The sequence below is a fragment of the Anser anser genome (genome assembly GCF_964211835.1).
Source record: "Anser anser genome assembly, chromosome: 6".
Classification (NCBI taxonomy): Eukaryota; Metazoa; Chordata; class Aves; order Anseriformes; family Anatidae; genus Anser; species Anser anser.
Genome location: NC_139726.1, coordinates 37,052,511 through 37,068,529, shown reverse-complemented (window position 1 = coordinate 37,068,529; position 16,019 = coordinate 37,052,511). Strand labels below are relative to the sequence as shown.

The 16,019-nt window shown below is 40.4% G+C and overlaps 1 protein-coding gene across 5 annotated transcripts in view; it reads right to left on the bottom strand.

Moving 5' to 3' along the window:
• Positions 1-8,530: 8,530 nt before the first annotated feature.
• MYO1B (myosin IB) overlaps positions 8,531-16,019 on the bottom strand; it is a 179,283-nt gene continuing 171,794 nt past the window's right edge. For 4 of the 5 annotated variants that reach the window (XM_083842874.1, XM_083842875.1, XM_083842876.1 and 1 more), the window contains 3 exons: positions 14,281-14,433; positions 13,295-13,422; positions 8,531-10,166 (listed from right to left, as the gene is read on the bottom strand). In XM_083842874.1, coding sequence (XP_083699000.1) covers positions 10,043-10,166; positions 13,295-13,422; positions 14,281-14,433 — 405 coding nt within the window. In that variant the 3' untranslated portion in view covers positions 8,531-10,042. Of the gene's footprint in view, positions 10,167-13,294; positions 13,423-14,280; positions 14,434-15,227; positions 15,975-16,019 lie in introns of those variants that run through there. The other variant, XM_083842878.1, reaches the window with a different exon arrangement.

Here is a 16,019-nt window from a genome sequence, read left to right as displayed (position 1 = left end):
CCATAGCCATTCCCATCACCACCATGTACTTCATTTCATCTTCACAGAAGAAAAAGAAACTTCAGTTCACTATCTGCACTATTAGATGCTATTTCAGGCAGTGCTTGGCAGGAGCCTGGAGACAACTGTGATGGTGGTTTTGGGATGGGGAGTCCGCCTGTCAGCAGACTGAATCTATTACAAATGCTATTCTCAAGACGTCATGCGGGATCTAAACTTCAAACCTGCAACTCAGCACAAACTTCATTTCATTGTGAAACCGGAGACTTTTCAATTGCATCTGCAACACTTACAAAACATCCATGTTCTTTATTGTACTCTGCTCCATCTCTTTGGTTTTACTCTACCCCTAAATTTGCTGTGTGCCTCAGATTTTTACAGGGCAAGGAACAGCTGCACATCAGATGCTTAGCAAGCAAAGCTCCATAGCCCCGCAGCACTGGGTGAAAACACAAAAATGCACATCAGCTGATGACCTACCTGGCCGCAGAGGAGCAACAGTGGTTTCCGTGCGTGCTTTGATGTGTATGTGGAGTTTTGCATCCAGCAGAAAGAATCGGATGAGACTTCGGTGTGCGGGACCAGGACTGCAACTGAAGGCATGCGTTAAAATGCTGGCGGCTTCAATCACCAACTCTGCTGAAAGTTTAAGTATCACCAGTCTCCAAAAAGAATGGTCAGATAAGACAATTCACTATATTGAGTTTGGGTTGAAATCATCACCTGCAAGAAGATTATCCCAATGCACTACTTCAGCTGAGCTCCTGTTTCCAAGGTTTTCTCCAAAATTTACCAGCAAGAACATTTTAAATAAGTACATAGCTGCGAAGCTGCAATTTCATGCCAGAGTAAGACAGAATCTGTAGCTAACTCCAACACGAGAGAAATACAAAATACAAGCACACAGGAGGGTAGTTTTTGTAAAGGGGACATTTTCTCCAGTAGTAGACAGACTGAATCCGTCTTGATTTTATCACTATGTGTCTTGAGAGCTTGCTTTCCTCACAGTTAAAAGAAAATCTCTTCTACCAAGACAAACTCACAACAGTCAGCAGCACCAGGGAACAAACTGTTAGGCCCAAGAAGTGGGGGAGTGTTTTTCACACCGATGACTAGGGCGTTCACCTACAGTTTGAGGCCAGAAACGTGGTTCTTGGAGCTGGTATAAGAAGTATAGACCATAAGAAAAAAAGAAGAGAGACCCACGGAAGGTTGAAGAACAAAAAAATGAGCACATTGTGTCCAAAGAAAGTTCAACAATTTTCCCAGCTCATTGAATTGTGGGAACTTTGCTTTTCCAGGGAATAACTATGCTATTTTTAGCGTTTTTATTATACAATTTGTCACAAGCTGTCTCAGGAGACTATCAACAATCAGTTTCAAACGGCATTTGACCACAAACACTTCTCCACATGTGATTTAGAACATCTGGATCCAAGGAGTCAGCTTTCAAAGCATGCCAGCACCGTGCTGGCTCCCCGCATTTCTTCTTGCTTCCATCTTCACATCCATTGTCAGAACGCACGTAGAAACCAGGCTCAAAAACTCAAAAGCTCGAACAATGCATCCACGCTCCGTATTTACACCAAAGTGCTGGGAGAGGAGGCACCGTGCTCTCAGAAGAGGAGGGCAGCCGGGGATTGCTGGTAGCACATTCCAGGCATTGTCGAGCTGCCGTGATTTATACGTCACGTTCCCTAAAGATAGGGGATGAGATGCTTGGCCTGGAGCCGCGCCAGCCTGAGGAACCTCGCCAGCCTGTTTGCACTGCCTATCACATCTGCAGATCTGGAAAGGAGGTGCTCGCTCCTCTGCTGCATTCCAGCTGTAGGCACTGGCTCTATATTTGGCCCATGGAAGTCTCTGGCCACCAAGGGAAACCTTCTCACCAGAAAGTTTGGGTAGGTAGAGTGCAAATTCACAAAGCAGTTCTTCAGTAAATCTGAGAAGGGGATGGGAAGATATGAAAAAGGAATGCAAGCAAATAGCAGAGGAAATGACATTATGATCCCAGCTGGAAACACTGTAATGATCCGCTTGGTGTCTGTGTAGAAACCTGCATGAGAATGGAGAGATTCAGGCCCCTGCAGAGCCAACGAGTATTTTATCATCAGCTGGAGGGGGATGAAGGTTTCACACAGTCATTAGTTTTGTATTCGCCTTTATTTTCTCTCATAATCCACACATATGTGGTGCGATCATACAGCAATCTACACTTCCACTACCTTCTGTCTTGCAAGCCTGGCTTCCCCACAGTCTACCGAAGCCGTATTCATTAGGACATATGCTGTGGTGCTAACAAAGCTCCCGAACCAAACCCCACACAAATATTGCTTCGTAACAATTCAGTCAGCACAGGGGAGAGGGAAATACTGAGATGCGCTTTGTGAAGACTTGGGAGCGACATTATGGAGGTTTCTACTTCTTGTTCTGCCCTGTGTGCTCTCAAAGAACAGCCGGTTAAATTCCAGCACATTTCTCTTTCTGAACTTAAAACAACTGAGATTTTGGTACACAGTGTCTTTTGACAGAGCTCACCAAGCCTTTGAGGCCTGCCAGGAGCACAGCAAGCAGGCCGGGCGGCCCAACGTGCAGTTCGGGCCTGCGCCTGAGCTGGGCTCGCAGCTCCATGAGGCCTCTCCTGCTCCCGGCGCGGGGAGGGCCCGGCCGCCCTGCTGAGGAGACACAACATGTCCCCGTGTACACACACCGTGCGGTGGGACCGCGGCCTCTGCTTTAGTGTTACAGGCAGCTTTAGGGAAGAATTAGCTGCAAGTACAGGGTACATATGTACTTGCTCGGGTCCATTTTGTTTTTCTTTTTCAATACTGAGAACTATTTTTCAACAGCATTAGTAACCAATTCACTCCAAAAAAAAGAGGAAATTAGGCCTTCTGTGTAAAATCACTTTTACATGAGGAAAAAAAAATGTAGCCTCAAAGCCACAGAGACTTTCATGCCACCTTGCAAACAAACAAACAAACAATCAGCGACCAAATCCCCTAGGCAATTAAAAATTCTAAATCCCAAGTGTTTATACTGTGAACTTCACTATCTGCCTCAGCTACCTGTGAAGCAATGGAGCAGAAAGAGTAGCACAGCCACCATTTTGACCAAAGCTCTGGGCTTTGAGTCCAGGTTTTCAAGCACATAGTTAGGTGACTTTGGTTCAGTGGTTGCTGACAAATCCCTCATCCCCTGCAAATCACACCCACAAGCCACTGTCCAGTATCACCCACTCGTGGGGTGCAGGTCTGCCACCACTCGAGGACAGCATTCAGTGGACCTCAGTGGTCATACACAGGGGACACCATCCTGGCTCTCTGGTTTACAGCCACACATCCGAGTGCCAGTAAAACAGAAGAAAGAAAACTGTGGTTTCTATAAAGCCTGAGTTTCAGCTAAATTCTTCTCTGCTCCTGAAGCAGCCACTAAGCAGTGGGTATAAGAGGCCTATATTTCCTCCTGTACCTCATGCCTCCTTTCTAGTCTCACCTGTGCCCCCCCTTTCCTCCATCCCTCTTCAGCAGGAGGTGGTGCTCAGCACCTGGTGGCTCCTTTGCTGCCACTGCTCCTCGTTTCTCACCTGACTGCTCCAGCGTGGGCTCCTCCACAGGCTGCAGTCTTGTCAGGGTTGTACCCGCTGCTCTGGCCACTCCTGGTCCCTGCCCAGATGGCTCCAGGCCTCCAGCTCAGGCTGTGCTTTTGCTTTGGCATTTCTCCTCTCCTGTCTTGCTCAGGCTTTCTCATTTTTCTCAGAGCTTGCTACCATTTCTTAACCATGCCTTTGCAGAGACACCGCATGGCTCTGCTCCGACCAGCAAGAGGCTGCCTCTGGCCACCTCACACCGCTCCCCCTGCCGCCCCCCGTGACAAGCCCTGCCAAGCGCAGCCGGTACAGGGCTGCGGCACTGTGCCTAGGGAAACAGGGAGAGCAGTTTAAGGTCCTCATTTTTGTTCCTGGTTAGCTCCATTCCCTTTTAAAAATCTTTTTTAAAAAATTATTATTTATTTATTTATACCCTACTTCAAAACAAATTCACTGAGCCTTAGCAGAGATGGTCAGAGAGGTCTCACACACTGGGGTGATGTGGGAGAAGGGAACATCTGGCAGTGCAAAACCAAGCAACAGGAGAAAGCCACACCAAGGGAAGCCTCCAACTAATGCTACAGGCCAGGATTAGCACAGTGCAAGTCATCTATAGCACAGAAACAAAAATAGAGCAAATCTACAAAGGCTTTGCTCTTCCACCCTGACTGAAGAAAGCCATAGGTCCCCACCCATGGCAGCCGGGGGTCTGGCAGCTGAATAAGACACGCTGCTCTCTTTGGAAAGGGTTTCCTTGCCCTGATTCTACAGAAGAGCCTGAAGACGTGGCTGAAGCTGAACCCTGCAAAGCAATTTTAGCTCTCCTCTTGAGTTGGGTTTTCTTTGGTGCTTTGGGCAGGGGATTGGACCCCCCCAGCTATGTGCCCTGTAGCCTGTCACCTGGTCCCGCACAGCATCCCCAGGGCGGGTGCTGGCAGTGAGAGGAGGCATCACTCCTGCCCCATCCCACCCACATGGATGGATGTGGTCCTCTTCATTCACAGACTGACATTTAACAGCTCACAGTCCTCCTTTCTTTTCTATTTTTAGTCTACCCTGCGTCAAGAACCACATCCCAGAACCACGCAGTGCTTGGGAGCCCAGCATGTGATAGACACCACACGATGTCAACAGAGCACCACTTCCTAAATGTAAAAGCTTTCAAACAGGGGAAACGGGGAGAACGTGTTCGTGCCAGTAATGGGCAGACTGTGAGCTTGGAAGTTATATATTTATGTCACAGCGAGTTTCTGGTGTTTGTTTAAAGCCAATTTTTCCTATATCAGAAATAGCTGATTTTTTATTTTATTTTTTAATTTTTTTTTTGCATTATTCCCACAACAGTCAATGAAAACTACAGGGAACTGCCGTCAATAGCTCACAATCTTCGTATAATATTAAGTTTGGGATGCAATCAACAATTAGGATCTTCCATTGCACTTAAAAGCTCATCCACAGCATTTGGAGTTTATAAATAAAAATGAAATTTTAATTAATAGGTTATGGTGATTTTGGATCAGGCAGCATTGCTTTGAACGCCTGCAATTGGATCCTTCATGGTTAAACTTATGCCAAGGTCTCTTTCCATAGCTATGGCAGCACACAGGCAAGTAAAAGCCAAGGTATTTGCAGCTATTTAATGCTCCTCTGCATCTGAATATAAATGAGTTCCCTCCTTTTGGCACCTGGGTTTGAAATTACTATTTCATATTCTGATGGATTCCTTTTTTAAGGCTACAAGAAGCAACCTTGAAAACTGTGTGCAGTGAATCAAGGCAGCAGGGACTTCATCACAGCATTGCTTCAAGTGGATTTCTCTTCTAACAGGAAGAGACAGAGCAATAAGAGTGAACACACAGCAACAGAAGCTTTTCATGTTTCAGGCTTTGCTTTTCCTTTTTGTCAGAGTTTTGGGAAGCACTGGTGATACTGATACAGCTAGCAAATTAGCCTGAAAGGGAACAAAGCATCTCTTATTAAAAACAGCTCTTAGCTAGAAGGGAAATAAAATATTTCCTATATACTTAGCTGAAACCAAGGTGCCAGGATGCAGAGGTAGATAATGGAAGAAAATAATCTGAAAGAAAAAAATTGGTGTTTTACTCTCGAGACATTCCCTCCTCCCTTTGTCACTGTAGAGACCATCAAAGCAGGAGGGAATGAGGACTGGAGGAAACCAGAACGTGATGAGAGACAGAGTGGGAAACAGCACCTGATACCTCTGAGACCATCTAGCATCAATATACTGGTACGCCTGTAAAAATCACTATTTAACGTGGCAAAAAGCATAATCTCCCACTTTCCCTCGGGGGCCAGGGATGAACAGCCTAAAAGGCACAAACTTCCGGCCATGCTTACACTCCACCGCTCAGTCTCAAAGCCCAGAGACTCAGATGCCAGGCATGTGGGAGGAAGCCACAGACACCCTTAATGCTAAAAAGCCTGTGGTCGGTACCAAAGATCAGAGTGATCGCAAACACAAAGGCGGCTCACCAGCCTCTACTGACACGAGGCTGCTGTTAAGTGCTCAGCAGATGAGAAACAAGTCTCTGAGGTGATGGGCGAGGGAGCTAGGGCACAGGCAGTGTGCTCATCGGCACACCATCCATGGGCAAGGGCTCTGGCAGAAGCAGGAGTGAAGTTTAACCAATAGTTTGGCCAGTCATCTGGATAGGCAGACCTTTACTTTCCCATAGCGGAACGCTATACAGCAGAGCCTTACCTTGGGGTAAGTGCAGTTAAGTAAGAAATCAGCTGAATTAAGAAGAGAGATTCAGATTCTTCAGATTTTCTTTGCTCTAAGAGGCTTTTGTGTTTCATACCTGAAAATTTTGCTTAGTCAGTGGAAGTCAGATGCCAATGTCTTAAAAGCTTAGGCTAAAAGAGAAAGAGAATTTGTTTCTAAAAATCTTTTAGGACACAATTTCATCAGCTGATCATAATCAAAGCCAACTGCAATGCCCTCAAACTTTCCTAATTAATTTTAAGTTAAAGCTTGAATACCCAACTCTTCCCTGGGTGCAAGGGAACAGGAGTAGAGCTGGTGCTAGCTGATAGCAAGTTGGGATTAAGTTTGATATTCTTCTCCCATCCCCAAGTCTTCAATAGCCCTAGCTTACCTTAGACAGGTGCAGCATGAAAGAGTGATCTGTTTCCTAAAAAAAATAAAAAATAAATAAAAATAAATTAAAAAAATAATTGTAGCACACTTCTTTCTCTTTGCCTTCCAGCCAACGTTTTGAGACTGGCCAATTAAAATCTCCCCCAATCTACATAAATACATTTTTACAAGAATTATTCATGGCAACTGTAATTTCACCATAATCCTTTATACTCTGTATGCTCCACTCAAAAAGTACAGAAGAACTGATGGAATCAGTGCTGCTGAATGAGCAAGTACTTCAGTCAATGCTATCCTGCTAGGAAAAACAGGACCTTTCCATATAGTGAATGCATTAGCAAGGAATCACACACATTTCTTGTCTCTCCAAGTCACACGCCAATGTTGTGCATATATAACCTAAAATCCCACCTGCCTGTGCTTTTTAAATTTGAAAGCAGTAAGGAAGGTACAGATAAAGAGAAAGCATAGGTCTAGGAACAGAATTTTTATTTGATTCTGGAAAATTGCAAGAAACAATTTTTTCTAAATGATCCTTGCCCCGCTTTCAGATGACAAATGAAAATTTACAAGTAAAAGGACGCATAAAGTTAGCACCATAGGAGTAGTTGTTTTCTCTTTACAATTTCATTTGATAGAAGGTTATAAAAGAATACAGAGGAAAAGAAAAAACTAGCTGACCACGCATTTTTATTTTCAACATCCTAGATATTTAAATCTAAACATCAAAACACCATGACTCAACTAGCATATCTAAATAATTCATGTTCAGCAAAACTCACTCTGTACATTAAGAACTGCGTAGGTGTCAAACGGTAGCTATCACAACATATGAACTAATATGCAAGGCAAAAATGGTAATGTTCCAGAAAAAGAAGTGAAACAACAGACATCAAAGTGAGGAATTTGCCATTCTTCCAGTGTTATGCTAGTATGGCTATCACCACTTGCTGCAAAGATCAACAAAATAAAAGGGATGTGTACTGGGTCTGGCTGTGATGGAGTTAATTTCATGGGTCAAATATCCTAACATTACCCTGAAATATCCTAAATTTCATTGGACAAACATTCAAATGTACTTAATCTCTCATTTCCTACCTGCAAACAACTACAGGATTACATCAGCCATCATTCAAATGTTTGCTTTCCTCTACTTGTATTCATTTTTAAAACGTGCTCCATGTGGTTCTTATTGTAAGGTTTTCAAGGTACCTAACAGTTTTACAAACCCTCCGGTCCTTACCAGGAAGGAATGCTAACACACAGGTTTTAGTTTTAAATTTAGGAGTTATGTGTTGTCTTCTTAAGGCAATAGAATAATTACTTTGAGGTATCCTAATTTTGCATTATAAATTGATACTAAGATTTCCTTTGTAAGCATCTCTAATTACAAAACATCTAAAATGCTTTATATTTTACTAAACTATTAATCTCACTTAGTTATTAATAAAAAAAGGGGGGGGGGTTTAAACTTGGATCATAATGAAGTAACTTTTTGTCATAGTTTGGTTACTCCCACCTTTCAAGGTCATGTGCATGGACTTCTAACAGCAGCATTAAGCAACCAGTTAAAGCAATTGTTTTGTATCCAAATCATAACAAAACCATCCACTTTAATCCCAAAGTAAGACCCAATATTACCCAAAACAGCTCCTTTTTTTTTTCAGATTAAGGAGGCCACCATTAGCATTAGAACATCAGCTTCTGTACACACAGTTTTAACCTGGAGAGCCAACATTAATGGTGAACTACCCAGAGGAGCCTTCACAGGCATTAGTACTACATAACTTCACCACCGGAAGAGTAACGAGACTCTGGACTTTTCTTTATCTTTTCTTTATTTATGCTTGGACTTCCAGCACTGCACATCAAGTACCCAGGGTCTTCATCTGTCCTATATCAGACTGCAAAAACACAATGGTTTCTCAGCTGTCCTTGCATCAACAAAACAAACACATTCAGCAACCCCTTCACGTGAGTAGTTACTTCTATCTTAAAAATGCAGCTCCTCTTACGGATTTCAACTAATGCTTCTGGTTTATAAAAGATTAAGTGCAATCAGTTACACTGAAAGTTTATAATGCAGCTCTTGGATTGTATTTTCTGTGCACACATTTACATCAGGCACACGAGTTATATAAAATAGTTTGGAGTACAAAAATATGGTTATAACATAGGAGTACCAAACAGCACAGAATTAAAACAGTTTTATTACCATAATACCAATTTATATACAGACCCCCAAATTCAGGAATTTTTAATTTGAAGTGTTCTTCCCAAATTGACAACTGTAGTGTACACTCTAAAAAACTGCAAATTAACAACACAAATCTATTTCAACCCCTACGCTGTCTGTGCAGGCTGCACCAATCCTCTCTCTTGCACACAAAAATGTATTATAAATAATTTTTCACAAAATGTCATGTATGTTTTATTGCACATTGTACATGCCAATATCTAAAAGAAAGGCTCAAACCCTTCGCTTGATAACTAACGGTTTAAATAACTAGCAGTTACTTGTGTTATGAATACTACTGCATTTTTCAGGCTCTAATCTTAACTGATAATTTAAAGAAAAAAGCAGAACAGAAAATATGCTTTAAACTGTATATCTTTTGTGAATGAAATAAGCTTCTTTAAATTTATTCTTATTTCTACTTTATAAAGTTATTAAAAATATCTGACCCAATTAAAAATCCCGTTTCAAAATTTCCACATTTTTTTAATTAAAAATTTATCCATACAACTGCTTGTACAATCATATGTTCCTTCTGTTTTGCAGAATTAGGTGTTCCCGTGCTGTATTTACTAAAGGATCAAGTTACGTACGTCCTAAAATTAACTACAATGGTTAGTGTCTCAGTCTCAGCTCTGCCAGTCTCTCCAGCAAAGGAGGAGCGCGTCAGAGCACCAGAGCAGGTAGGCTGGCATAAAAAGACACAGGGCACAAGTTGTCACTAAGCATCAAGGTCACATATAGTTTCTGTTAAGTGGATCTCTAGACTAAGGAATATGAGTAATTTACCATTAATATGTGGGTTTATGATATGCTGCAGTAAAATATGGCCACTAAACAAAGAGAATGATTCATGTATGCCAGAAAACTTGCGAACTGGTAAAAATGCCCCACTGGGTAAAAATCTGCATGTTGAAGGTTAAAACTATGGCACAAAGGAAAAGGTTAAGAAGTCAACTGATCAAATGTTTTGCCAAGGGTTTCCAAAGCTATTAGCCATCAACAGCTCTAGAAAGGGGTAAAACCAGCAAAACCAAACTAAAATTGCACTATTACAAAGAAACAAGTCCATGAAAGGGAGAGGCACCAGCTGCAGTTACGGGACAGCCACTTCAAGAAGCCGATTGTTTTTTCGTTTGCAAGTTGGGATGTTGCCATTTTTCTGGCTGCCTTGTATGAACTTCACACACACTTTGTCCTGTCTGAACTGGACCAGAAACCTAGGGGAGGGAATAAGATGGATGTTAGTTAAAGGAGGAAAAATGCATGATCAGATGAAGTCTTTTTGAAGGCCTTTCTTCCTTTCACTGCTATAACTACAAAAAGACACCTGATCCTGCTTCTCCAGGAATAGTTTATAAACAATGTAATAAAATTAGAGAGAAAGCTGAAAGCATCATTAACAGTATTTTTGGTCATTTATTTGTACTCTGTTTTCAACCATCTACAATGCATCAGTGAGCTAAGTATCTTTTAAAACCAGATTCTGCAGACTAGTAGTCAAAGAAAAACATTAAACATGGTTGTTGGGTTTTCTTTTCATAAAATAATATATATAAAACCAGCAAAGCAACAATACTGATACTATTTCTTGTCCATAGAGAAATTTACTTTCTTACCATACCATACAGAAATTAGTCATACCAACACATTCTTTGTCAGGGAAATAAGCTTTTCTCCCACTTAAAAGTGGATAAACTAATATATAAATGTACTAGTACTCAAGTTACCTTGAGTAAATGCCAGACATCTATCAATTCCCTCCAACACCATTACCCCTGTGACTTAGAAAAAGTTCAGCAGAGGGCAGCTGAAGCCACAACTCATAAAGAGAGGGCTTACGTTGATACAAAACCCACATACACTCAGTTGAGGAGGACGATTGCTCTGTCTGAGCAGCATTTCAAAAGCTCAGCAGAAATCGGGGTGAATGTTGAATCCTTAGGCCAGGAGTGAACTTATAGTATGTAAGTGTCTCTGAATATCTCAGCAGACAGGGAAAATACTGTTAAATCTATTTTATAGCTGAGACTTGCAGGTCCACAGAGTGCCTTCCTGCTGGCACATCAGAAATGTGCTGCAAAATAAACTCCAAGTCATTGTCTTCTGGATTGCACTTACTTAGCATATCTAGCATTTTAACAACTCTCTTATTTCTAATACTTAGTTAGCCTTTACAGCTCCCTGCTCAGCAATTAGGAAACTTCATTTCCTCCTCAGCAATCTCGAGATTTAGATACTTCTCACAGTTAAAGGTAAATTAATCTGGATTTGACCATTTTATACTGGATGAGAAATTTCAATGAATTTGAAGAATCGCTTTAAAAAAAAAAAACAAAAACCATGCTCATACAGAGCATCAAACTTCTCACTGATCTGGACAGCAAGATTAAAAGCAATAAACAGGGCAGTGCTGCCTTTTGGCTCACATGCAGCAGTTGCTGACCTAAAAAGTCCTTTGTAACCCAGCAGATTTTCCCTTTTAGCATCCTTAAAAAGTCTTCCAGCAGAGGCCAAAAACTTCAAAGAATTCATCCTCCAGCCGGAAACCACAAATCAAGCTGACGGCATTGCTCAGGGGAGGAAGTGGCTGTGCTGTGCCGTGCCGCGCCGCCCTGCAGCCCCGCTTTCCTGCTGAACAGCTCAGGCGCTCCCAGATTAACTTGTTCAGCGCTCCCCGCCAGGCAGGCATCTGGAAAACGTGAGCTGGTCTCAGAGCCATCATCTCCTGTCACCGACACTGCGTTTTCCTAGACCTTTCCTATGTCTTCAAGCCTTGCCTATGAGTGTGCTGGCAACATAGGCAGGCAAAATGTCTTTGGAGTAGAGCTGGCCCTGCTCCTGGGCCATTGCTCCGATATAATATATATCTATAGTATTTCTCTGACTAGACATAGTCCTGGATCAAAAGCATTTTTACTTTTAGAACTTCTCTTCCCAAAAAGTAGTGTACAGTAGTCAAAATGAGGTCAAATTTTCTCCTCAGTTCCTGGTCATGCCTGTATCTAAACTCTGGCATGGAGACGAGAGTTAAAGCTTCACCATGAACAGAGATGGGGCTGCTCAAAAAGAAGCAAACAAAACTTAAAATTATTTAGTCTGGATAAACTCAAGAGCAATACACGCTTGAATGGTTTTAGTCTCCAAAGCAAGAAACAAAAACACATCCCAAAATGCAAGGCTCCCAGAAAGCAGGCTGTTGGCCAGACATAAGGCAGGCTGGCAGGCCAGACAAGTGCAATGCATGCTTAAATTTTGTTTCAGCACTTTATTCTTCTGTAGCAATCACTAAACTAGAAACTTAATGGGGACAGCCACAACTCTTCTAGAGGCTAAAAAACACACACTTCAGCAAAAACGAACTAAATCACATCTGGCAATGGATGGAACAAAGGAAAATGGCAGATGTAATTTTCAAGGAAATAGCAAAATCAGCCTTTATATAAACCCTCAAATCTGAACAGATACAAACTGTAATCACCATCAGGACTCTAGAATACAATCAGTGCTGTGCAGCCAGATAAAAGGTTCAATTTTTGCCTGCAAAAACTTTACTTCACTAACATTAAAGGCTTCCAAATGTTGTTCTTTATTCAAAGTGAATAAATCCACCAAATCAACACTACTGAAATCAGGGGGTACTTCGCACAACAAACTGAACACATAAAAACAGTGGACTAAGTGATGGAGCCCTATTCAACAGACTTCATGAATTCACACAGAAATATTTTTATTCCATGATTGCAAACACTGCAAATTCAGTCCTTACTTAAGGCTGAAATATGAAACTGAACCAAACTATGAAACAAACAAACAAAAACCACAATAACAAAACACCAACAACTGGTGGCTGAAGCACCATAAGCAGGAATTTTAAGAATATATTTTTCACCATCACAAAAAAAAAAAAAAAGGTAGAGCTTTATAGACATGCATTTAGTGAGGTGCTTTTCACTCTGCTTTTGTTGTTTTCACTGGAACTTGACACCTGGTGTCCACTCTGCCTAACTGATAAACATCTGAGGGGAACATGTGAAGTTTTCAGCTCACACATGAAAGGATTTCTTCAAATGTATTGTCTTTTAACTGTATCTCATGCAGTATTTCTGCTTCACAGCTCTATTTGAAACTACGTTAAGAAAAGGACATTTTCTCTAATGATTTTTGAGGGAATAAAAGCCAAAAGGAATACTAGAAATGAGTACTCATTGAATATTGGATATACAAGTACTCTGTCAAGAGAAAAGAAGCATTAGTTACACAGTAGTGTTTTGTTTAACATTAGATACTCGACTTTTCAGCACATTGCATTGAAGGAAATGCGCTTTTAAGCAAACAAGAAACATACTCATCAGAAATCTCAATGTTGAGCTTCTGCTTGGTTTGGCTGAGAGTAGTGCGGTAAAGTTTAGTGGCCATTTCAATAAGGTGATCACTGCTCAACAGAAAATCCCCTTTAACAGCTGCTCCTGAACCCTGCAACAGGAAGGAAAGTAGTTATTAGTCTTCTGTCTTGTAAATTAAACAGGGATGCAGTGCAGTTATCAGGCTCAAAATACAATTGACTCTTAAATAAAGTATAAAACTTGAGAATTAATAACCCCCCTTCCTGAGCCAAAAGGAAGGTCACCACCTGTCCTACATTGTGGTGTTTCTGTCTCCCTCTTTTGGCCATGCCGCTATGAACTTGTATTTCTTTTTCAGAAGGGAACAGAAACCAATTAACACCACAACATTTGGATGAAGGTGGTCAGTATGAAAAGACACTATATATAGCATTCTTCAAATCCAGTTAAGCCAGAACACAAATGCCAGCATAATGATTTTAACAGAGCAATGCTGACAGTGCAGCAAAGTAAATATAGCACCAAACTAAGTTCTTCGGAACTGAGTAACCAAATGAGCTGTGCCATAACATGGATTTATTGGAATCACAAAAAAGGGAGAGAAATATTCTACCAGAGTATCGGAAAGAATTATACAAGGAGCTAGAAAGGAAAACACTGTCACAAGGTATAAGAAGCAGATTAAAGGCTCATTTTACTAATGGAAAACGCTAATCCTGAAGAGGCTACAGTGAAAAATGAACTCTGATGTTCACAAGTAAATTATCATTCAGGATGTTATAACTGTTTATCATTCCGAATGCAGCAACTGTTCTCATTTGGCTCCAACAGTTTTAAATGAAAGTTTTTTGCAGATGTGGTAAAGTTAAAACCAATGCTCTAAACCTACAAGTTTACCACTTTGTCCGAATGCTACAAGACAACAAGCCATTTGGATATTGTTGCATGCCAAACAGTCACATTATTGTAATATAAAGTTGTAACCAACCTCCTTGAGGTGCACTGCAAAGAAGCCATCATTTTGGGAGCTCATGGACACTTTGGTAACATCTCCCAGTGGAACTTCTGACTTGATATTCCCAGACTTCTGATCCGCAAGGAGAACATTATTTTTGGTTAATAAGAAAATCCTGGATGTAGCCTGAGAAAATACAACATTGCAAACTATTACCTACACAAAGAGAGAATTGGGCTTTACTGAGCACCTACTAAGACTACAAATAGTTCACAGAGTTAATAAGCTTGGCCCACATATGTAAATATGAACATTTGATGTTCAGTAAAAGCTTCAAATCGGTTAAAATTAGGTCGAATTTATTTGTGTCTAATTATAGATTGAGCTCTATATGAGCTTAGCTCATTTTGGCACATATGCTTAGATATAAACAGTTTCTTTAATTACTAGCTTACAGTTATAAAATCCAGAAACTGAAAGTCAGAAACTATGCAAATCAGGATAACCTCATTTCTCATGCTCTACCAATCCCCAGGAAAACCAGCATTCCTTTTCAGTGACAGCCATTTCAGGACTAAGCCTCACATATTTACTGTTATTCACCTAAACCGTGTCACAACAAATTACATAGGTATTTTTTCAATGTTATGTTATCCTCCCTTTATCTATCAGCATTATTCTTTAGGAGGATGTACATTCATGTTTTCAAGCTACAAATATTTCTAAAGCATGGATATGTGTTCTTAAATTAATATTGGAAAATAGTAAGAAACCTGTATTTGAAATGAAAGCTTTATCTACACAAACAACCTTTTGAACATGTAAGAAATGAATCCTTATTAAATGACCATCAAAGTCCCTTTCAATCCAAAATATTACGATTCTATGAAAAATGTATTTAAAATTGAAATTCCAAATAGCACAACTTATGTTTGGTGTAAATCTATTCTAAAATATAATGATATAGAATTATATAGCTTCTTCTCCCATAAAATTTTAAAGAAAAAAATCTTAGCCATTATAATTAAGATGTGGCTGTCTAAAGCACATAGAACCATAGCTCATTATTATTATTATTATTATTGCATTTTTTCTTTTGTTTTGTTTTTTAAACTTTGAGACACATAGCCTGTGCAAGTATAAGAATGATATTGTCTTCACTTAATTAATTCCTTCCAAACCGAAAAATTCATTTGGCATCAACAGCAGACAACCTGATTTCTCTCCTAAAAATGCATAAATGACATATACATCTAAGAAGTTGAGATCTACTAATAGCAATGTTTAGACAGATATGGTGACAACAATTACATTTACTAAGGGAGGATAATGCTTTCTGTTTTAATAAGTATAATTTAAATGCAAACCAAGTTCTGTGTTGGCAGAAAAGAATAAAAAAAAGTACCCCGCATTTAACAGCTTTAGTTAAATGATACAAGAAACTTGCTTCCTAATTCAAAAAAGCTTTTAATATCAATCAGAAGGCAGGCACAGCTAGCAAAGTATGCCACTCACAATTTAAAAACATAATTACACGTGATAATCAGGAACTTGAAAGACATACGTTAAGGTTTCCAAATGTTTGAACAAGAACAATATTTTCTAAGTATTTATTTTCTTCAGTTGGCAAACAAATGATCTAAGTTTAGTACAAAGAGTGCATTTAGTTGTGAATCAATGCAGCCTGTTACCAGTTGATGAGATGCCACTTTTGCTTGGAAAAGTCACTGAAAAATACAAACCCAAACAAGATTTTAGAAATCTTTATGTAA